Source organism: Cervus elaphus, chromosome 21 (genome assembly GCF_910594005.1).
Source record: "Cervus elaphus chromosome 21, mCerEla1.1, whole genome shotgun sequence".
NCBI lineage: Eukaryota > Metazoa > Chordata > Mammalia > Artiodactyla > Cervidae > Cervus > Cervus elaphus.
In genome coordinates, this window is record NC_057835.1 from 35,471,153 (window position 1) to 35,495,028 (window position 23,876).

Genomic DNA, 23,876 nt, shown 5'->3' on the forward strand with positions numbered 1-23,876 from the left:
TAAATCAGTTTCTTTAGTTAATAAAGAGAGAGTAATAGATCTCTCTTCACTAGAGATTTGCATGCATGAAGTCACTTCAGCCGTGTCCAACTCTTCGCAACCCTATGAACCATAGTTCACGAGTCTCCTCTGTCTATAGGCTTCTCCAGGTAAGAAGACTGGAGGGGGTTGCCTTGCCCCCCTCCAAGGGATCTTCCCAACCCAGGGATCGAAGACGTGTGTCTTACATCTACCTACACTGGCAGGCAGGTTCTTTACTGCTAACGCCACCTGAGAAGCCCTACTAGAGGTTCACTAGAGATTAATAGATTGATTAATTGTCAGGACTTCCCTGGTTGTCCAGTAGCTGAAACTCCAGGTTCCCAATACAGGGGGCCCAGGTTTGATCTCTGGTCAGAGAACTAGATCCCACACGCTGCAACTAAGAGTTCGTGTGCCACAACTTAAAAAAAAAAAGATCCTGCATGCCTCATCTAAAGATTCCACATGCTGCAACTAACAGACCTGGCACAGCCAAATAAATAAATATTTTAAAAATAGATTAAGAATTCTCTAAATGCCTTTCTGTCTTTCAGTGTTTAGGCTATTTTCACTATACTGTGCTGTTCTTAGTCGCTCAGTCATGTCCAGCTCTTTGTGACCCCATGGACTGTAGCCAGGCTCCTCTGTCCATGGAATTCTCCAGTCAAGAAGACTGGAGTGGGTTGCCTTGCCCTCTTCTAGGGGTTCTTCCCAACCAAGGGATTGAACCCAGGTCTCCTGCATTGCAGACGGATTCTTTACCATCTGAGCCCCCAGGGAAGCCCAAGAATACTGGAGTGAGTAGCCTATCCCTTCTGCTGGCACTTTGCTGAGCTTCATAGCTTCTGACATATGATTTGAAAACATAGTTTAGTATATACATAAGATAGATCACATTCTAATAGTGAGCTTTTAAGATGTCATTTTTGATGTCACATCTTTATTCTTGAATTTAACCTAGAAAAGTTGCTAAGTCCATTTCCTCCTCCAGAGGGTCTTCCTGACCCAGGGGTTAAACTCTTGTCTCTTACGTCTCCTGCATTGGCAGGTGGGTTCTTTACCACTAGCACCACTTGAGAAGTCCTTCAGTTTTGGGGATGATGTACCCTGGTAGCCCAGATGGTAAAGAATCTGCCTGCAGTGGGTTCCACCTGGATTCGATCCCTGGGTTGGGAAGATCCCCTGGAGGAGGAAATAGCAACCCATTTCAGCGTTCTTGCCTGGAGAATCCCCATGGACAGAGGAGCCTGATGGGCTACTGTCCGTGGGGTCATAGAGTCGGACACGACTGAGTGACAAAGCACACACGCAACTGAAACGTCGGAGCTGGTGGCTCTCAGTCCTGCTTCTGAAACTATAATCTCCTTCATCTCTATGTGATGCTTGTTTGTGGGACACAAGACAGATGTCAGCATCACCCTCGTGGAGTTCACATCTGCTCAGGGAGAGGGAAAGAAGAAAGTTATTCATAATTGTAAGGGGGAGTTACAGAGTGCTGTAACCTAACACCTAACACCAGGAAAATTGAACTTAAGACTGGCACTCATGGAACATCTCTTGACAATTTCACAGAACTTGAAAGTGCATAGCAGTAAGTTTGGAAATGAAGGAAGAATATTCTAGTGACATTGAACGGTTTGTACCAGGATCTCCAGAGAGTAGACGGTGTGGGAGAGGAGCTGAGTGCAAGCCAGAGGAGCAAAGGGAAGAGGGCTTGAGATCGATAACCTGGGTATGGATCAGACTTTAGGTGGCCATGTAGACCATGGCGGGCTTCCCAGGTGGTGCTAGTGGTAAAGAACCTGCCTGTTAATGTAGGAGACATAAGCCAATTGAACCTGCCAATGTGAGTTCTGTTCCTGGGTTGGGAACATGCCCTGGAGGAAGGCATGGCAACCTATTCCAGTATTCTTGCCTGGAGAATCCTATACACAGAAAAGCCTGGTGGGCTATAGTTCATATAGTCGCAAATAGTCGGAGTGGACTGAATGACAGCACACACATAAACCATGGCGTGTCTAGACCATGGATGGACTGCAGAGTTTTAAGTCATTGAGTGGCTATCTGAGGAAGCTGTGTAAATTCCTTGAGCATCACTTTATTCTCAGTGGCGTAGAAGCAGAGTCCACACCAGTCTTCAGGCTGATCCTGACCCAAGGCTCTGCAGGGATTGGTAGAAACCATGGACGGTACAGCCTGTTCTGCCTCAGGGGTACCACCACAGAGCTTTGCTGTCTAGCCTGTTCACAGGCTCAGGTCTGGGTCAGCTTTCTTACAGTGTTTGGAAAAATCCTTCTTCTTCTACCCTTGACCTGACAGCTACCCTATTCTGACAGCTTGCCTCACTTTAAATATTGTGTTCCTATCTTGGTGTCCTAGGATGCCGATTCGATTTCTCTGACTCTCAGCTGCTAGGAGCCTGTGGATTTGAGTCCTAGTAAGTGGTATTGATCACTTAAATTCATTTCTTTTACCGCTTAGCTTGCAGTCAGAGTTTCAAAGGCATCCATTGCATTTGCTGCCTCTGTGGCTTTGCTTTTCTAAGAATGTGTGGGTTTTGAAGTAATGACTTAATTTCTAACAACTTATAATTTATTTCACCCATTCCAGTTGACATGGCTTAATTTTCTTTTGACTTTGCTGTGGATGACAGGAGTGAAATGTTTGATTATCACAGCACATTTAACTGCTTTCTTTTTCTTCTTTCATTTACAGTTTTCTCGTGTACTGAAGAATAGAGCCTGGCCCACCTTTAAACAGGCCAAATCTAGAATCTCCCCTCTGCACAGTAGTGACTTCTGCCCCACCAACTGCCATGTCAACGTGATGGAAGTTTCTTATCCCAAAACATCAACATCCCTGGGGAGTGCATTTGGCGTTCAGTTGGATAGTAGGAAGCATAATTCTCAAGATAAAGAAAATAAATCTGAACAAGGTAGGTTAGCTTTTTAAACTTTATCAAATTATGACAAGTAACTTAGGCAGTCATAACTATTCCCGCATCCCTGGAATTGGATAGATTCCTGGCATGTCAGCAAGTCTGAACTAAAGGATTCCTCACTCTAGTCATTTGGATAATTATGCATAAGTGTTTGTAGGATGAAAGTGGACTTATGCATTTTGTATTACTTTTCCTTCAAAAAGAATGATTGTTTTTGACTTCCTTATATGTCTGATAAGCACAGCTCATCTTGCTGTGAAATCTCTCATCTGAAATGGCCCTGTAACTGTGAGAAAAATAAAAGAGGAGCAGCTGCAAGAAAAGCAGAGTACCATCCCATGCCATCAGAGTGGGCCGTGGGATTGCATTATATCCTAATTTTGAATCTCAACTCCCTGTAAGCTTTAATTCTTGAATTAAATTTAGCATTGAATTGGCATTTTATTTTTTGTAAGGTTGGGCATCTAAAATGGATTGTGCTGGATTGCTACTGTAAGCTAAAGGTAATAGTTGTTACTCTAGAATGATTTTAACTCCTCAGGAAAACTAAGCCCTATGGTGTACATTCAACATACGATCACAACCATGGCAGCCCCTTCAGGTCTGTCTCTGGGACAGCAAGATGGACATGGTCTCCGGTATTTGTTGAAAGAAGAAGACTTAGAAACCCAGGATATCTATCAGAAACTTCTGGGCAAACTTCAGACTGCACTGAAAGAGGTGGAGATGTGTGTTTGTCAAATAGATGAGTAAGTATTTTATTTACTGAACTTTTAAATGTTCCTGAAAAAAATAGCTATAGGAAATGGGACTCTTAAACATCCATTATTCTTTGTAGTGTTTGAAAATATAGGAATTTTTGCTGACCATTTAGGTCCTCTTTATTCCATCACCTTAAAAACGATGTAGTTGTTGTTCAAACAATATCAGTCGCTAAGTGGTGTCTGACTCTTTGTGACCCCATCAACTGCAGCATGCCAGGCCCCCTGTCCCTCACTATCTCACAGAGTTTGCCCAAGTTCATGTCCATTGAATCAAAACATGTTAACTCTGTTGACCTAAGTTTTAAGGAAGCATTTAGTGCCAGAGAATAATGGACCACCTGACCTGCCTCCTGAGAAACCTGTATGCAGGTCAAGAAGCAACAGTTAGAACTGGACATGGAACAACAGACTGGTTCCCAATCGGGAAAGGAGTACATCAAGGCTGCATATTGTCACCCTGCTTATTTAACTTATATGCAGAGTACATCATGCGAAATGCTGGGCTGGATGAAGCACAAGCTTGAATCAAGATTGCTGGGAGAAATATCAATAGCCTCAGATATGCAGATGACACCACCCTTATGGCAGAAAGCAAGGAAGAACTAAAGAGCCTCTTGATGAAAGTGAAAGAGGAGAGTGAAAAATTTGACTTAATGGCAAACAAAGCAACTGACAAAGAATTAATCTCAAAAATATACAGGCAGCTCATGCAGCTCAATACCAGAAAAATAAATGACCCAATCAAAAATTGGGCCAAAGAACTAAACAGACATTTCTCCAAAGAAGACATACAGATGGCTAATAGACACATGAAAAGATGCTCAACATCACTCATTATCAGAGAAATGCAAATCAAAACCACAGTGAGGTACCATTTCATGCCAGTCAGAATGGCTGCTATCCAAAAGTCTACAAGCAATAAATGCTGGAGAGGGTGTAGAGAAAAGGGAACCCTCTTACACTGTTGGTGGGAATGCAAACTAGTACAGCCGCTATGGAGAAGAGTGTGGAGATTACTTAAAGTACTGGAAATAGAACTGCCATATGACCCAGCAATCCCACTCTGGGCATACACACTGAGGAAACCAGATCTGAAAGAGACATGTGTACCCCAATGTTCATCGCAGCACTATTTACAATAGCTGGGACATGGAAGCAACCTAGATGTCCACTGGCAGACGAATGGATAAGAAAGCTGTGGTACATATACACAATGGAATATTACTCAGCTATTAAAAAAAAAAAACACATTTGAATCAGTTCTAAAGAGGTAGTTGAAACTGAAGCCTATTATACAGAGTGAAGTAAGTCAGAAAGAAAAACACTGATACAGTATATTAACGCTTATGTATGGAATTTAGAAAGATGGTAACAATGACCCTATATGTGAGAAAGCAAATGAGACACAGATGTAAAGAGTAGACTTTTAGACTCTGTGGGAGAAGGTGAGGGTGGGATGATTTGAGGGAATAGCATTTGAAACACGTGTATTACCATATGTGAAATAGATGACCAGTCCAAGTTCAATGCATGAAATAGGGCACTCAAAGCTGGTGCACTGGGACAACCCAGAGGGATGGGATGGGGAGGGAGGTAGGAGGGGGGCTTAGGATGGGGGACACATGTTTACCCATGGCTGATTCATGTCTACATATGGCAAAAACCACTACAGTGTTGTAATTAGCCTCCAAATAAAATAAATAAATTAAAAAAAAAAAACCTCAGCATTCAGAAAACTTAGATCATGGCACCTAGTCCAATCACTTCATGGCAAATAGACGGGGAAACAATAGGAACAGTGAGAGATTTTATTTTGGGGGCTCCAAAATCATTGCATATGGTGACTGCAGCCATGAAATTAAAAGATGCTTGCTCTTTGGAAGAAAAGCTATGATCAACCTAGGCAGCATATTAAAAAGCCAGAGATATTACTTTGCAAACAAAGGTCCATCTCGTCAAAGCTATGGTTTTTCCAGTAGGCATGTATGGATGTGAGAGCTGGACTATAAAGAAAGCTGAGGGCCGAAGAATTGATGCTTTTGAACTGTGGTGTTGGAGAAGACTCTTGAGAGTCCCTTGGACTGCAAGGAGATCCAACCAGTCTATCCTAAAGAAATCAGTCCTGAATATTCATTGGAAGGACTGATGCCGAAGCTGAAACTCCAATATTTTGGCCACCTGATATGAAGAACTGACTCACTAGAAAAGACTCTGATGCTGGGAACAATTGAAGGCAAGAGGAGAAGGGGACAATAGAGGATGAGATGGTTGGATGGCATCACTGACTTGATGGACATGAGTTTTAGTAAGCTCCGGGAGTTGGTGGTGGACAGGGAGGCCTGGCATGCTGCAGTCCATGGGATCGCAGAGTCAGTACAACTGAGCGACTGAACTGAACTCAGTACCAGAGAAGAGAACAATAAAATTCACACAGAAAACACTGAGTTTCTGTGTGCAAATGTTCGATTGAACAATATGATTGGAAGAGTATGAACTGTGTATAAGGAATCACTTGTATCTGTTACGGACAGGAACATAATAATTGGTGGATAGGCACTCGATAGATATTATGAAAAAATGTAAAATACACTGAATCCTTAACATGTTAAATGAGTGAAAACAAAAGTCTGTAACCCTGGGAATGACCTACACCTGTTTTTCTCTTCTGATTGAATTATTGGTTTACTGAGGAATTATCCAAATCTCTGTGCCAATAATTTCGATTATTTTTTAAATTAAGAACAAAGAAGAGGAAAGAGTTGAATAATATTCTTACAAAGAGGTCAACCCTAATTCTCATTCCAGAATTTGATGGTTGGAGAACTGCCTGAACTCTGTAGGAAGGTTGGCTATGTCATGGGTGTGATTATGAGCACATCCAGTCTAGGAAATACAGGATTTTATGAGTTCACTTCCTCGTGTATAGAATGGGGTGATTAATAACAAATTGTTGATTTATGGTGAAAATTATAAAAATGAATACAAAGAGCAGTCAGCTTAGTGCTTGACATGCTTGCTTATCATTTAGGAGCCTAAAATTGTTGAATATATCCTAATGGGTAGAATCTGAAAACTCGATCAGGATCATTTTCCTCTTTTTATTGTACTCTCTATGGAGTTGCAGATTTAGATTGGTATCAAATGTGTATTACTTAGTTCATACACATCTTCCCTACTTCCATGGATAATTCACATTTGAGTTAAAATATTTAGAACTTAGTCTAAGGCTCTGTTGTAATTAGACTAATGAAATTTTAACTGACACTTTCTCTTGCTTTACACATCTTTGAAATTTAGAGATGAAAATCACCATATTAGATGCATCATATTTCTAAGATTATCTCTTTATTTATTTAAAAAAATTTTTTTAATTATGTATTTTTGGCTGTGCTCTGTCTTCATTGCTGTGTGTGCAGGCTTTCACTAGCTGTGGCAAGGTGAGCAGGGATTAGTCTCTAATTGTGGAGCACAGTCTCTAGGGCACAGGCTCAGCTGCTCTGCCCCAAGTGGAATCTTCCCAGACCAGGGATCAAACCTGTGTCCTCTGCATTGACAGGTGGATTCTTAACCACTGGTCCACCAGGGAGGTCCTAAAATTGTATTTTAATAGTTACTATTTACTGTGCTATTGCTTTCTGACATTTTTATGAGTTAATTTAGAGATAAAATTCTGTTTTCCTTTGTCTAATACACTAATTTTTAAAATTACTTTTATCACTTGGTATATTGTGACCACGGCATTTATAGACAAGTTAAACAGTTTGAGATTACTGAGAGAACAGGTGGTTATTTTTAAGCAATTATATGATACTTGGAATTATTTTAGAATGACAGTGTGACAGAGAAGTTAATATTTTAGGACATTATATTTTTCCTAATAAATTGATTTTATTATTAATATATATATTATACTCTATTTTAGAAGCCAATATCTTTTTTTTTCCCCTGAAGTATTTAGAAAGTTCAGGAGGAACACTTTTTATTAATAAGGCAATAGATAGTAGCATTGAATCATGTATCTGAGATCTCAAAGGGATTTTAGGAGAGCATCTGGACCAATCCCACACTTCCAGTTAAACCAAGAGTTATTACTCCTCCTTTTCAGAGGAGTCCTTTGTCAATGGTAGGATTATTGATGTACCTAGTGAACGCTGCCTTGTAGACTGGATTTCTAAAGCACTGACTACCCAGCACTCCCTGGCAGTTGTCCAGACTTTGTCATCTTTGTTAATTTATTGACTTTTTTTACAAGTTCAGCTAAAGTAGATATACTTTCAAGAAAATGCTTAGAGCCAAAGGGGCTTCCTGTACTTGGTTTAAAATGCTTATATATTTAAAGCACTAATTTCTGAAAGAGGGTTAAGCTATTTTATTAACTAAACTACCTAAAATGTTTACCTGTTTTTACTTGTTATTCTAAAAGCCTTCACCAACTGTGCATGTTTACTAGGAAAGTGAAGTGAAATGAGCCAGTGATACGAGAAACTTCCTTGGTCTTGTTTGTGTGCACCATATAATTTAATTCTAAATATAAATATGTTCACCATAATTCAGTGTGTAACCTAATTGCTTTAAAATAGTTCAGTTATCCAAGTGCCTGGAGTCCCCCATTGCGTCATTTAGAGATGCTGCAGTGGAGCTTGACAAATCATTTAAAAAGCTAGTTACCAAACAATTTTTTCACCATGTAGAAATTATTCTCTGCATAGTGAAAAAGCAGATCTCAGGTGCTCTGCCAAGTTTTTAAGAGAATTAAAACCTCAAAGCATCTCACTGCTTACCTTTCTAGAAGTCATTCATTTCTGTGAAAGGGCCTGGTGCTGAGCCTGTCTAATCATGAAGTCTGGTTTTCCTGTCTCTTGGGAACATGTCTTTTGACATGACATGTAGACATTCCTCTAAATCCTCCGACCTTGTTCAGATCCAAAGATAGAACTAGAGACAGATTTGCTGTCTAGTAACAGGAAGTAAGGTGATGTTATGAATTTCATCAAGACTTGGTGATTCCTGTTCCATTTTGGGAAGCTAATGAAAGGTTGTTGCTGAACCACGAAAGATGCTGGGATTCTTAGCCTCCGGAAGAGAAGAATTCAATCTGGGGCCAGAGACGAGGCTTGATTGCTCAGAGCTTTTGTGTAGTAAAGTTTTATTAAAGTATAAAAGAGATAGAGAAAGCTTCTGGCACAGACATCAGAAGGGACAGAAAGAGTGCCCCCCTTGCTAGTGTTAGCAATGGAGTTGTGTACCTTTTAATTAGTTATTACAATGAATCAAAACTGTCTCAAGTTAGTGAAAATTTTACCAGACCCACTCCAACAATTTACATTTTAGGATAACAGGATTAGAATTTAACAATAGAAAGATCCTCCAGACCCACTCCCATAATACATTCTAAGATATCAGGATTAGTCAGAAGGTTTTCAGGAAGGAGAAACTGTCCTCCAGCCAGATACAGTGTTGTTGTATAATCCTTAGTACAGAGTTTAAACTGAGTTGTGTACTTGACTAAGACTAAGGAATGTAGGGGTGATTCCCTGGTGGCTCAGAAGGAATGTAGAGGGAAAAAAAACATTTGTCCTTTTCTCCTCCTTGAGAATTCCAGACCCCTATCTCCACTTCAAGAACCCCAGACCCCTTTCTCCTCCTTGGGGACCCTGGTCTTCTTATCAATCTGCCTAGGAATTGACTCTCTCACTAAGTACTTTTGCCCTTTAATGGGCTATTTTCCAGTTAATGACACTTAGGTACTAGACATAAGTAAAGGGAAAAATATTTCGTGGAGAGTCCAAATATTTAACGGGGCTTTAAATTTCAAACTCTGTATCCTACAGGAAGAATATGCATAAAGAGTATTGAGGGCTGGTGAAGATACAAAATTTGAGAACAGACTTCATTTTCCAAGTGTCTGAGGCCCCATAGTTGAGTGATGAACAAAACACATTATTTAGGACAGTTAGCGACCTAGAGATTACAGATAGGAATGTCAAGGCTAATGACTGAAGTATCTTTTAGGTTTTCCCAAGCATTTTGCTGGTTAATGTAAAAAAGTAGGCACAGTTTCACAAAAGCTAATGTGTGTTAGCTCACTGGTCACAGTTATATGATTAGTGAAATGAAAGTCGCTCAGTCGTGTCTGACTCTTTGTGATCCCATGTACAGTATAGTCCATGGAATTATCCAGGCCAGAATACTCGAGTGGGTAGCCTTTCCCTTCTTCAGGGGATCTTCCCAACCCAAGGATCGAACCTAGGTCTCCTGCATTGCAGGCGGATTCTTTACCAACGGAACTATCAGGGAAGCCTGATATAGGGAAGTTATATGAAATAGCAACCCACTCCAGTGTTCTTGCCTGGAAAAATCCCATGGACTGAGGAGCCTGGTAGGTCCATGGGGTCGCAAAGAGTTGGACACAACCGAGCGACTTAAACAAAAACTGTGACTACATGTAATGATTTCTTCTCACAGTCTGTCTGTGAGTTGGATTATGAAACACTCAGACTCCTCAAACTTAAATTTGTTTCTGAACCTCATATCTACTTTGACCTACTTAAATCTACTTTGACCCCTCCCTCATCAAGATCATCCCCCTTCTCAGGAAAGTATCCTGCATCCCTTCCATTTGTGAAGCCAGAGTCTAGGTATCATCTGTGGCTCATTTCTTTCCTTTCGCTTCACCTCCAGCACCTTATCAGGTTCTGTCAGTTGTACCTGAGAACCTGTCCACCCCGTCACCTTACACTGGGTAACCATCGTCCCCTCCCTAGTACTTGGTATAGAACTTTCCAGCTTTGTCTCTCCATCTGGTACATTCCACATTAGGCAGATGCCAGAGGAATCTGTATAGGTAGATTTTGCTGTTTGCTGAAAACCACTTAATGACACTGAAGTGCAAGTAGAAGAATTGGAGATGCGTTACTGTGGCCTGCACATCCCAACGTGATTTGTCCCTGACACCCCCCCCCCCCAAAAAAAAACCAAACTTATTTCTCTGAGCTCCTGTTGCATTAGTCTCTTTCTGATCCCAGAACATGATGCACTTCTGCCTGGGCAGCCCTGCTTCTAAAGCCAGTGTGCCTGACCTTCCAGGCACTCTCAAGTGTTAGGCTGGTGGCCAATCTGTGGAGAGATGGTGCCTTCTTGCCTATGTGTATGCGTGTGTGTGTGTGTGTGTGTGTGTGTGTGTGTGTGTGTGTGTGAGTATGCACGCACGCGCATGCGCGTTACGTCACTTCAGTCATATCTGTCTTTTTGCGACCCCATGGACTGTAGCCTGCCAGGTTCCTCTGTCCATGGAATTTCCCAGGCCAGAATACTGGAGTGATTTGTCATGCCCTCCTCCAGGGGAATCTTCCCAACCCAGAGATCAAACCTGTGTCTCTTACGTCCCCTGCCTTGGTAGAAGGATTTTTACCGCTCACACTACCTGGGAAGCCCTAGGTGCAATCTACCACATACAAAAATCTTTATGCATCAGGAGCATTAGGTGCAGATTGACCAGAAGTGATGCTCAGCTCAGGATGTTCATTCAGAATCAATGGACCTATAAGCTGTCAGAGAGAGCTTAACACTCTATAGGAGCAAAAGTAAAGGAAAATGTATCTGTGAGCATAAATATTGAGCTTTAGCCTCTATTATTGCTTTTAAGAATCTAGAAATTTTGTAAGAAAAAAACAAAACAAAACCCAGTGTCAAAAACACTGTTTTTCTATCACTGTGTTTGGTAGCCTAACAAGTGTTCCCACAGGATCAGTACAATCAAGACTACAACTATTTAAAATGGAAAGCAAATATGTGAACATAATTTGCAGAGCTTTGAAAAAAGTGTTTATACTGAGACCCATGACTTCTCGTTTAAAAGATGTTTAAAGCACAGAGGACTCCTCGCAGAATGAGAACTCTGTCATCTCTTCCCTCTTTGGTATTCAGGGTTCATCTGTCTGGCAGTGTGCAGTTTGGGTAATTGGAGTTAATCTAATGCTTTAACCTTTCGGGTGGAGGGAGTGAAGAAGTGTACAATCTATCTTATGAGACATGAAAGTATCTTTCCAAATAGAAAAATAATTTCTATTTTTAAAATAATTCATAGCTTCACAGAGCCCTGAGCAATCTAATACAACTTCCTGGTTCTCCCAAGTGTCTAAGAACTATAAAATGCCAAAATATTATTTAGATACCATCTCACAGTGAGACTATTTGAAGTTGCAGCCCCAGCTTCCATCCTTTTTTTTATTTTTTTTTAAAATTTTCCCCTTCCTGTTTGTAGCCGTGTGATATACTATATGTACTTCCCAGGTGGTACAGTGGTCAAGAATCTGCTCGCCAGTGCAGGAGATGCGGGTTCAATCCCTGTGTCAGGAAGATCCCCTGGTGGAAGAAATGGCAACCTGCTCCAGTATTCTTGCCTGGAAAATTCCATGGACAGAGGTGCCTGGTGGGCTATAGTCCATGGCGTCCCAAAGAGTTGGACACGACTAGTGATTCAGCATCATTGTCCGTACACTATATACTATATAGTTTATTTGGTTGTTGTTTTTTTCTTCCCAGTAAAACTTAAGCTTCAGGAAGGCAGGGAGTTTTGTTTTGTAAAATGCTATATTCATAGCCCCAAGGACAGTGCATGGTACAATAAATGTAATTAATTCATTAGTGAAATCACTTAATAAATATTTGCTCAGTGCACAACATTGGGCTTGACATTATGGGACATAAATAAGAAGTGTAAGATATTTTCATGATCTTGAACTAAAATAAATATGACATTGCTATGGAAAAATGGGTGTCAAGATAACGTGCAAATGTACTGTTGGTTAGAACAGCATGTCATTGGTACTTGGTAAAAGAAAAGATGATTGCTGGCTGCAGAAACCATGTCCGGGTCCTTTGTTCAATTATGGTTTAATTTGTTTTGCAATTTTTGTAGCATATCGTTTGATAGTAAGGACTAATTCCATCGTTGTGTCATTTTGAGTTAGACAGTTTAAGAAGTGATTTACAGCTGAACATTCAAGTTTAGCCTGGCGGAATCAGTTATGTTGTTGTTATTTCTTTGCTGAGTCGTGTCCAACTCTTTGCGACCCGTTAAACTGTAGCCCACCAGGCTCTATCCATGGGATTCTCCAGGCAAGAATACTGAGTGGGTTGCCATTTCCTTCTCCAGGTGATCTTCCCAACCCGGGGATCAAACCTGAATCTCCTTCATTGCCAGGTAGATTCTTTACTGCCAAGCCACAACTCAGAGTCCAAATCTAGTTTAATGCCAGTTCAGAGTCTGACAGTGTGTTTTAGCTTTGAAATTCCAGTGGAAGAGCTTTTCCTTTGGGCAGATACACGACTGTTTCGTGATGAGTGGATTGTGGATGACCTTGAGGTAGCAGCCCCTGCTGCCTCCTGTCCTCATCTTGTGTGTGACTGTATTTAGCATCTTTGGGTCACAGTGGCAGGACTCCTGTTCACACGAGCATGAGAAGGGTTTGCCCACAAGACATTCTCTCTGACAAATAGAGAAAGCCTGGAGGAAACCCAAAGCAGAGGGAGGTGGGTAGATGGGTTTTTATTGTCTAAAGGTAAGTCAGTGAGGAGATTTTGCCCATTTAGTGTTTGTTTCCTTATTTGGCTAGCACTTTAAAGCTTCCCAGGTATCTTTACATGGTGATGACAGTGGCTGGGGAGCGAGGTGTGCCCGTGGTGACCCAGCACTATATTATATGCATTTCATTCTCACAGCAACCCTGTGGGACACTCTTCTTATTATCCATGTTTCATAGAGGTCAAGGAGAACTGTCCTGGTTTTGCTGGGATAACACAGCTAATCCATGGCAGAACCTAGGTTTGAATACAACTTTCTTGTCCAAGTAGTGTGCTGTTTCTCTTACTCTGAGAGAAACTTGGCATGACAGGCTTTATATGCAATGGCGGTTTAGCTACTAAGTCATATCCGACTCTTGTGTCCCCATGGACTGCAGCCCCCCCAGGGTCCTCTGTCCATGGGATTTCCCAGGCAAGAATACTGGAGTGGGTTGCTGGGCCCTTCTTCAGGGGATTTTCCTGACCCAGGGATTGAACCCAGGTCTCCTGCCTTGTGGGTGGATTCTTTACCAACTGAGCCACCAGGGAAGCCCTATTATATGCAATAGGATATTAATTTCAAGGGAAATCTAGAAGAAGCATTCTAGAAATATCTGTAAGCCTATCGTATTTAATGAGCAGGGTGGTTACTTGTAACCCCCTGTGTGAAAATGTACACTTATCCTTTCTTTTTTAAATCCCATTGCAGCCTTCTGTCTTCGATAACATATTCTCCTAAATTAGAACGTAAGGCATCCGAGTCCATAGTCCCAACAGACAGTGACAACGAGCGGGGAGAGAGAAACAGCAAGCGCGTCTGTTTTAACATGGCCGGAGACGAGCAAGAAGACTCGGGTCACGACACCATCAGCAACAGGGACTCTTACAGGTAAATGCATTCATTCGTGAAACTCCTCTCATCGACCAAGTTGAAGGTGATTCTGCGTTTTCCACAAAGGTCTTGAAAAACATTTTCAACTGTTGTTTTTATTTATTGTGGTTCTGTTGCCAAGTCATGTCTGACTCTTCAAAACCCCAGGGTCTGAAGCATGCCAGGCTTCCCTGTCCCTCATCATCTTCATTTGCCCAACTTCAGACAAGATGAGGTGTGTTCAGGACGGTATGGCTGTACACTGGCGTTTGCCCAACTTCATGTCCATTGACTCAGTGATACCGTTCAACCGTCTCATTCTCCGTCACCCCCTTCTCTTCCTGCCCTCAGTCTTTCCCAGCATCAGGATCTTTACCAGTGAGTCAGTTCTTCGCATCAGGTGGCCAAAGTATTGGAGCTTCCCGCTTTAGCATCAGTCCTTCCAGTGAATATTCAGGGTTGACTTCCTTTAAGAATGACTGGTTTTGTCTCCTTGCCTTCCAGGGGACTTCCCATAAAATAACTGCAGCTCTTAACCAACCTCAGACAGAGCACAGTGAGATATCACAGTCTTTCAAATTCTTCCCTTTTATAGTCTGTGTAAATTTTGAAAAACCATTTTTTTCTCCAGCTGAGTGGGCCTAATTTAGGAGATTCATTATTCTCTTATGGATTGTGTAACATGTATGGCAAATAAGCAAATTGTGCATGTGTTAACAGTTTTGGGGGAATATCTGTTTCTGATATCTATTTCTGGTGGCTCAGTGGTAAAGAATCTGCCTGCCAGTCAGGAGGCACCAGTTCAATACCTAGGTTGGCAAGATCCCCTGGGGGAGGAAATGGCAACTCATTCCAATATTCTTGCCTGGAGAGCCCTGTGGACAAAGGAGCCTGGCGGACTGTCATCCATGGGGTCACACAGAGTCAGACACCACTTCGTGACTGAACAGCAGCAGCTGTTTCTGATTTTTGGACTACTGAGTGAATAGGGGCTCTTTTTGTCTTGTTTCTCCTCTTACATTGTGCTTCAAGCTAATTGGACAAATTTCACTCCCTCAACTCTGTGACCAGCTTTGTGCATTTTTTCTTCCCTGCCATGCATTCTGTATAGTTTTGGTAGGACTGTGGAAATAAAGTACCAAGAACCAGGTGGTTTGAACAACAGAACTTTATATTTATTATCCTAGAGTTCTGGAGCTAGAAGTCTAAATGCAGGTGTCAGCAATGTTGTTGCTTTCTGAGGGCTGTGAAGGCAGGCTCTGTACCAGGTCTCTCTTCTTGGCTTGCAGTTGGATGTCTTCTCCTTCTGTCTCCTTTTCCTTCCAAGTGTGTCTCTGTGTCCACATTTCCTCTTCTTACAAGGACACTAGTCATATTGGAGTAGTATTCATGCATGCCTGCTAAGTTGCTTCAGTCGTGTCCGACTCTTTGCGACCCTCTGGAGTGTAGCCTGCCAGGCTCCTCTGTCCGTGGGATTCTCCAGGCAAAAATACTGGAGTGGGTTGCCATGCCCTCCTCCAGGGGATTCCCAACCCAGGGATCAAGCCTATGTCTCTTATATGTCCTACATTTGCAGGCAGGTTCTTTATGACTAGCGCCACTGAGAAGCCCATATTGGACTAGGGTCCCCACTGATGACCTCATGTTAACTTGATTACCTCTGTAACGACCCTCCCTCCAAATAAGGTCATGGTCTGGTACCCTGAGTGTTGGACTTCAGCATGTGGATTTGAGGAGGGGGATACAATTCACCCCATAGCACCTTCCCTCCAGACTCTGTTGCCATCTTCTTACCAGACTTTCCCATGATGGCTTCTCCCGTGAACTTCATTAACTGAAAGTGCTTTCCCTCCTTTGAGCCCTTGTGTGTCCTGGAACCCCAGGGAGGCCGTGGTAACCTGTCACGTGTGCTGGGTGTGCGGCTTCAGAACCTTTCCTTTTATTCACATCAACTGAAGATGATTACTGTCTCACTCACTCATTTATTATGCAGTGTTTTACAATTAAAAGTTATTTAGTAATTATTATTAAATCAAAGTTGTTTCATCAGAGATATTTAGCACAAACTCATAGGTTCCATTAAAACATATTTTTATGTATGGTTGTGTCCCTTTGCTGTCCGCCTGAAACTATAACCATAAAGAAGGGTGAGCACTGAAGAATTGATGCTTTTGAGATGTGGGTGCTCTTGAGAGTCTTTTGGGCTGCAGGAAGATCAAACCAGTAAATCCTAAAGGAAATCAACCCTGACTATTCCCTGGAAGGACTGATGCTGAAGCTGAAGCTCCAGTACTTTGGCCACCTGAATCGAAGTGCCAACTCATCAGAAAAGACCCTGATGCTGGGAAAGATTGAAGGCAGGAGGAGAAGAGGGCAACAGAGGGTGAGATGGTTGGATGGCATCACCGACTCAATGGGCATGAGTTTGAGCAAGCTCTGGGAGATAGTGAAGGACAGGGAAGTGTGGTGTCCATGGGTTTGCAAAGAGTCAGACACGATTTAGCCAGTGAACAGCAATACCCCAATACAAAATAAAAAAGTTGAAAAAAAAGCTTATTTTTACCAGGCACATGGGAAAAACAGGATGATTTCAGGTAATTCCTACCACAGTCCTTTGTAGCAAGTTCTGATATTAACTGCTTTTTACATCTAAGAAAGCTGAGACTCACAGGAGTTATATAATTTACCCAGGAAATCAGGTGGCCTGGCTTGCAATTCATTAACCACTCTACAATTCCAGTTTCTATATGAAAAAGATTTTAATGAGTATGTGAGTTAATTATTTCTAGAAATTTAATGATATAAAAAACAGATTAACCACTTTTACCGTTTCATTTACTTTTTAGCTTCTAAGGAGACCAGTATGCCCTTTAATAAGAACCTGTGGTTTCTCTCCAGTGGGAAATTACAGATCTAAAAATACTTTCTTACCTCAACTTCTAGTTATCAGATAATTAAAATTACTCTCAAGTTCTCGCTAGAGTAAAAGAGAAATTTTAAATGTATGTTTAAAGTTAAATAAGTCTTTTTTACTTATTCTGAAAGGCAAAAAGAATTTTTTCTGCTGCACTATTCTGAAATCTGAAATCTGTCTTGTGTCCATATTCACACAAAAACATCTCCAACTTTCTTTCCCTTGACATTCATCATTATCCAGTACTTACTTGGTGAGACATCCTTGCTGGGCTCTGGAGTGGAGACAAGGCATCATCTTCCTTGAGGGAATGGGAAAGGGCTCAGAATGCAATTAATGAATTATAATCAAAGTTAATAGAAAGAATTCATAGGCAGAGATCATGAAATAGGATTTGTCTCTCTTAATAAATCAGCTACAGGCATATACTATCAAATGGATCATGATAAATTTTAAGTTTGGTTTGACTCCTGTAAATTAACTATGCATTCTATTTTACTGTTTTAAAAAAGTATTTATTTATTTGACCGCATTGGCTCTTACTTCCAGCATGTGGAGTCTAATTCCCTGACCAGGGATCAAACCCAGGCCCCACATTAAGAGTGCAGTCTTAGCCACTGGACCACCAGGGAAGTCCCAATAACTGTGCATTTTAAAATTAATTCATGATTAGATTATATAAGAAGAAAATTTGAAATATGATTGAATTTGAAATTTTTTCTTTCAAACTAAGCTAAAATGTGATTTGAGCAAACTTGCTTTTCTCATCAATTTCTATAAAGCATATTAACAAATATCACAGTCGCATACTATGTTTATCCAATAGGAAGTGACAGGGAAACTTTGCCAAACTTTGTCATTTTGTGAAAATGACATGTGCCTCGTTATTTTCAGTGACTGCAACAGCAATAGGAATTCCGTTGCCTCCTTCACCAGCATCTGCAGCAGCCAGTGCAGCTCATATTTTCACAGCGATGAGATGGACTCAGGTGCGTTTGGTGAAGCCACGTGAACTCTTTGAGGCCAGCCCTCTGGGATTAATTTGTTTAATCCATACACATTTTTATCTTTGAACAGCCATTCTTGGTGGCCACACAATGGCCTTTGTTTTACATGCCTGAGAAAGTCAATTTCCTACTCTCATTATAAACAATGAATATTTTGAAAGATGGAAATAAAAAGCTGATTTTTATGTTAATAAATGCTGTCTTATGATGCTTCTGTGGTACTATGAAGGGTTTAAACAAATAAAAAAAATAATTGAATACCATAGTGCCTCAGACAGGACTTAGAATATAGGAAGAAGGGTATAAATGGTAGATAGCATTACTACACAGGAAACAAATTTTACGAGGACATTAGACATTGCTGACGGTGTGCAGAGGAAGGACGGGCTTTGAAGCCAGCAGGGGCACCTGAGCTCTCAGGTGGGCGATAGGGCAGGGGGTAATGAGAAAAATACTGCTTGATATAAATGTCTTATACAGTTTTTATTTTGTGTGTGTGAAGAACAAAAGACTTTTCATCCAGTTGGGAAATGTCTTAAATCTGAAATATGCAACTTATCCCAACTATTCGACCATTAGAAAAAGGCACCATTTGGAAGAATCATTGACATGGGTGCTACAGAGCTCTTTCTGTGAGTCCCTCCGCTTTTACTGCAGCTTCAAAGGAGCCATAATCTAACATCCTAATGTCTATCAAAAAGCTTTGGAATTCTTTTTCTGAACATGAGAACAAACATATGGAATATGAGCTAGTGTTTAATTATTTTTTCCTTTATTTACTCGAAAATGGTTTGGAATGTTAAACATAAGAAGAATGATTTTTTTTTTTTTTAATATCTAGGTGATGAACTTCCCCTAAATGTTCGCATTTCTCGTGATAAACAGGACAAGATACACAGCTGCCTTGAGCATCTTTTCAGCCAGGTATGATTGGGACAATTGTAGGAATTTTTTCCACAGACTGAACTGTCAAAAATCCATTTTCCAGACGTAAAGGAGTTTGGAATTGGAATGGAAGGAACTCATCTGTTTTTCTACCCTGTGTATTTCAGTTTCCACAGCTTGACATGGGATTCCTTCAGCCATCTGACCCAAAAGATTGTTATGAATGTCAAGTATTTCATAGTCCTTAAAAATTATAAGGGCTTCTCAGGTGGCGCTAGTGGTAAAGAACCCACTTGGCACTGTACGAGATATAAGACCAGTTCAATCCCTGGGTCAGGAAGACCCCTTGGAGGAGGAAATGACAACCCACTCCAGTATTCTTGCCTGGAGAATGCCGTGGACAGAGGAGCTAAAGCATTTTACAAAGAGGAGTTGTTCTATTTGTTATTTGTTTCTTTGTGGATATTCAGATATTCCCTCATGATTTCTCGTTCAACTTCATTTCTAATCTCAAGAAGCACAAGATTGTCTTGGTGCTCATGTTGGTGTTTTACATTTTTTAAAAAATGTATACCCACAACCAAAATTCATAATGTAGAAATTTTGACCACTTTGTAAAGGATTATGAAAACTTTTAGGTGGTTTTTTTAAAATAATTCTGGACCTCTTACTTCTTTTATAAAATAAATTTATATTTTGTGTGAATATGTGGTGGGTGTCCCAGGTGGCACAGTGGTAAAGAATCTGCCTGCCAGTAAAGGAGAGGCAATCCTTGGGTCGGGAAGATCCCCTGGAGGAGGGCACAGCAGCCCACTCCAGTATTCCTGTCTGGAGAATCCCATGGACAGAGGCGCCTAGCGGCTACGGTCCACGGTGTCGCACAGAGCTGGATACGACTGAGCACATGTATATAGCAGATGGATATATGGTAGGATAGTAAGAGATGCCATTTAAAATGTTATCAGGTGAGTTTATCCCAATATCTTTTTCAAAGATAGATTTTGCAGGCAGCATAGGATCCCCAAAATAATCATTGGTTTCATAAAAAATGTTATGAGATTTACCATTGGAAATGTCTGTTACATGTTATGAGAAGTTATGTAACTCCCCCAAATCTCTGCTGTTGTGATAGGTGGATTCCATAACCAATCTCCTGAGAGGCCAAGCTGTTGTGAGGGCCTTTGAGCAAACTAAATACTTGACACCAGGTCGAGGATTACAAGGTGAGCTTTACAATCTACCTGTTCGAGGCAGTTAGGAAACAAAAGTGGGGGACATCACAGTCATGAGGCAAAAGCATAGCATGAGAGAAAACAGGTTCTGGGTGCTAGTTCTTTCGTTCATTTGATACTACTTCTATCTGATAGTCCTTGAATATACTTAATAAACCAATATAGGACCTGTTTTAGGGCTCTTTGAAAATTTAAAATCTTTCAAGCCTATAGAGGGCAGACTGGATGTATTAATTCAAGAAATGTAAGTGTTGAGTTGTTTTTGCTGAAATCAGGCTCAATGCTTACTTGGTTATAGCCCAGTGCTGATGGAAGGGGTTTTGGGGATGGGGTGGGGAGTGGGGGACTTGGCCAACAGAACAAGGTCTAGAGCTGCCACTTTCTGACGTCCAGTTTAGGATGTTGAAAGAGAGATTTTCATCTAAATTTCTTCCTTTGTTTAAACCTTTGTGAGAAGATAATAAGGATCTGACTTTGTTTTAGATTTAACAGATTTTCTCCCGTGATAAAGCTACATGAATTTCTACCATGATAATAGCCTAAGACCACAGGAATGAAAGGAAGAGGATTCTGTTGTTTATGGGCTTGTGAACCGGTAAATGGTTGAGACTTAAGAGAGCTTTTCTGTGTTTATTTAGAGTTTCATCAGGAAATGGAAACAAAGCTGAGTTGTCCGAAAAGGTTAAGACTTCACATCAAGCAAGATCCTTGGAATCTTCCCAGCAGTGTCCGGAATCTTGCTCAGAACATCAGAAAATTTGTTGAAGGTCAGGATGAAAAGCAAAAAACATCCCATGACATGAGCAACACTCATTTAAAAATCCATTAAACCCTCAAATTCAGACATGCCCTGATTACTCTTTGGAGTGTTTCATATTATGAGGAAAATAAAAGAACTGAAAAGGGTGAGAGAAAGCAGAGGAGGGAGAGAAGGAATAAGATGACAAAACCTGTGTTCCAAGGATCTAAACAATGTGGACTGTATCTCAAAGAATATTCGTAGGAAATAAAGCAAAGCTCATTCTTATGAAGACGAGTAGAAAATGAGGGAGTTTCATATCTTATAATATGAAACCATATCAAAAATGTCTAAAGGATTCATAAAATGCTTGAAACTCCCATTTCATGGAAAGTCTAAAAAATCAATTGTGAGTCTGTGAGAATCAAAATAAGGTTGCATCATTAGTTTTTCAGTTTGTCTTCCAGAGGTGTTTGTCTAAGTTGCTTGTTATTTTTAATACTGACATGAGATGGTCTACTCAGCATCCCATAACTGGTACCACCTCTAATTAGAGATGTAAAAACTTCCAGACAATGCCAGTGAGTTTGGTTGCATATTATTTAGGGTCAGAATTGTTAAGGAAAATATTCTGAGAGTTTCCAAAGTGATGATGGTGAAGAAGATGAAATGAGGGATTTGTTTAATTTTGGGAATGTCCAATTCTGTGGTTTTCTTCCCAGTATTAGATCAGTGCTTGGCAATGTCCAGAGACATTTTCCCATTGTCACAATCATGGGTGCCCCTGGCATCTAGTAGGTAGAGGCTAGGGATGCTGCTAAACATCTTACAAGGTGCCAGATAGTCTTTCCCATCAAAGAATTATTTGGTCTAAAATGTCCTTAGGGCTAAGGTGGAGAAACCTGGATAATAAATATTATGCTTGTATGTAAATTTATATTCCTCAGTCATTCATTTGCCTAACTCCAGGCAATCTTCCCGCCCCAGGGATCGAACCCGGGTGTCCCGCACTGGAGGCAGACGCTTTACAGTCTGAGCCACCAGGAGAAGTCTTCTCAGTCATTCATATGTCATTTGAATGTGGTAATATTCAGCTGAAGTAACAATACATCGTAACCCACTGTTTAACCCACCTCTGCCATTTTAAATATTTTTTACTCTTTTGGCCACTTTGCACAGCATGTGGGATCTTAGTTCCCTGACCAGGGATTGAACTCAGGCCCCCTGTGTTGGAAGCATGGAGTCCTAACCAGTGGACCACCAGGGAAGTCCCTCACTACCATTTTTTTAGGATAAATTGTTCTAAATGTATCCTAAAATTAAGGGAGCTTCCTTAGTGGTAAAGAATCCACCTATAATGCAGGAGATGTGGGTTCAATCCCTGGGTTGGGAAGATCCCTGGAGAAGGACCTGGCAACCCACTCCAGTATTCTTGCCTGGAGAATCCTGTGGACAGAGGAGCCTGGCAGGTTATAGCCCAAAGCATCACAAAGAGTCGGACACGACTGAAGTGACTGAGCACGCAGACACACAAAGTTACACACTTTGCTGACCCAAGAAAGTTTTTAAACGCTATAGGGTCTAAGCCTGTGATGTCATTCATTCTTGCCTCAGTTTCTTCATTTACTAAATGATATGAATGGGGTAGATGTTCTGTGACTACCAAGTCTTCTGCCTAGAAATAAGCTCAAGTATAACAGCTTAGATATTCTTTAGAGATCAGTAGATAAGAAATTTTTACACATATGGAAAACTCCAAATAAATCACAGCAATTCTATCATATGATGAAATCTTTTATCCTTCACAGCTGGATTTCTTGGCTATAGTTTTATTTTACAGCTACATACCCATTATAACATCACATTCAATCAGAAGTCTGAATTTAAACTCCTCCCCAAAATAATGAATAGCCAAAATGACAAATATATTTTTAAAAGCTTCAAGGAATTTAAGCATATACTTTACTGTTGTGTACTCAGTTGTTCCGTTGTGTCCAGCTCTTTGTGACCCTATGGACTGTAGCCCACCAGGCTCCTCTGTCCACGGGATTCTCTGGGCAAGAATACTGGAGTGGGTTGCCACTTTCCTCCTCCAGGGAATCTTTGCAACCTAGGGATCGAACTACATCACCTGCATTGGCAGGCAGATTCTTTACCACTGAGCCACCTGGGAAATCCATACTTCGCTGAGTAAAAAGTAGATTTCCGCTGACTAGATACCAGTATCACAACACTCCTAAAAGCGATCATTTATGAATCTAAATGCAGTTGTTCTCATCAGCTTTGAGTTTTCCTGTATACATTATATTTGCTTTTAGAGTAAGTGCAGTATCAATTACTTTTGGGGGGTAAGAGCTGTGATTGTCACCATATTTAAGTGAGTCTTTAAAAGCAGTTAATCAGTAGTTCAGCTCAGTGGACCATCAAGGGAGAGGGCAAGCTGCCATTTCCTGGTGGTCTGTGTAGTGTCCAGTCCTGTTCTATGGGGTGGAAGCAGCTGCACTGGGTTCCTTGTAATCAGCTGCTTGTTCTGTGGATGGACTCAGAACTAACCTCACCGGTTCACCATGGATTCATCCTGTTCAATTTTCTATTTCCCAAATTGTCCTTCTGTAAAGAATGATTTAATAGAAGGTCAGGTCTGGGCTGGAAATTAACTTAGTGCTACCTTGCCAGAATGTTCTGGTGTATATGTGTAGCTGATGTTCTATAGCGGAGGAAAAACAATCTTTTTCCATTTACCCTCCCAGGTTCTCTGCCTGGAGCCCTGTAAATTAGACTGACAAAAACCAAATTAACAGGAGAAAAGTATATAACTTCATTTAATATAAGTTTCACATGGACACGAGAGCCTTTATAAGGAAATGAAGACCAGAAAAAAAGATTAAACTTGCGTGTTTGCATACTAGCTTTGAAGGCTTCCCTGGTGTCTCAGCTG

The 23,876-nt window shown here is 41.0% G+C and overlaps 1 protein-coding gene across 3 annotated transcripts in view; it reads left to right on the plus strand.

Annotated features, from left to right (window-relative positions):
* PREX2 (phosphatidylinositol-3,4,5-trisphosphate dependent Rac exchange factor 2) overlaps positions 1 to 23,876 on the plus strand; it is a 291,844-nt gene that overhangs the window by 167,147 nt on the left and 100,821 nt on the right. For all 3 annotated transcript variants that reach the window (XR_006336296.1, XM_043879148.1, XM_043879147.1), the window contains 7 exons: positions 2,737 to 2,956; positions 3,504 to 3,711; positions 14,000 to 14,179; positions 17,970 to 18,064; positions 18,924 to 19,006; positions 20,100 to 20,190; positions 20,838 to 20,966. Coding sequence is in view for 2 of the 3 variants with exons in the window: in XM_043879148.1 (XP_043735083.1) it covers positions 2,737 to 2,956; positions 3,504 to 3,711; positions 14,000 to 14,179; positions 17,970 to 18,064; positions 18,924 to 19,006; positions 20,100 to 20,190; positions 20,838 to 20,966 (1,006 nt within the window). In the remaining variant the exon portion in view is untranslated. The remainder of the gene's footprint in view (positions 1 to 2,736; positions 2,957 to 3,503; positions 3,712 to 13,999; positions 14,180 to 17,969; positions 18,065 to 18,923; positions 19,007 to 20,099; positions 20,191 to 20,837; positions 20,967 to 23,876) is intronic.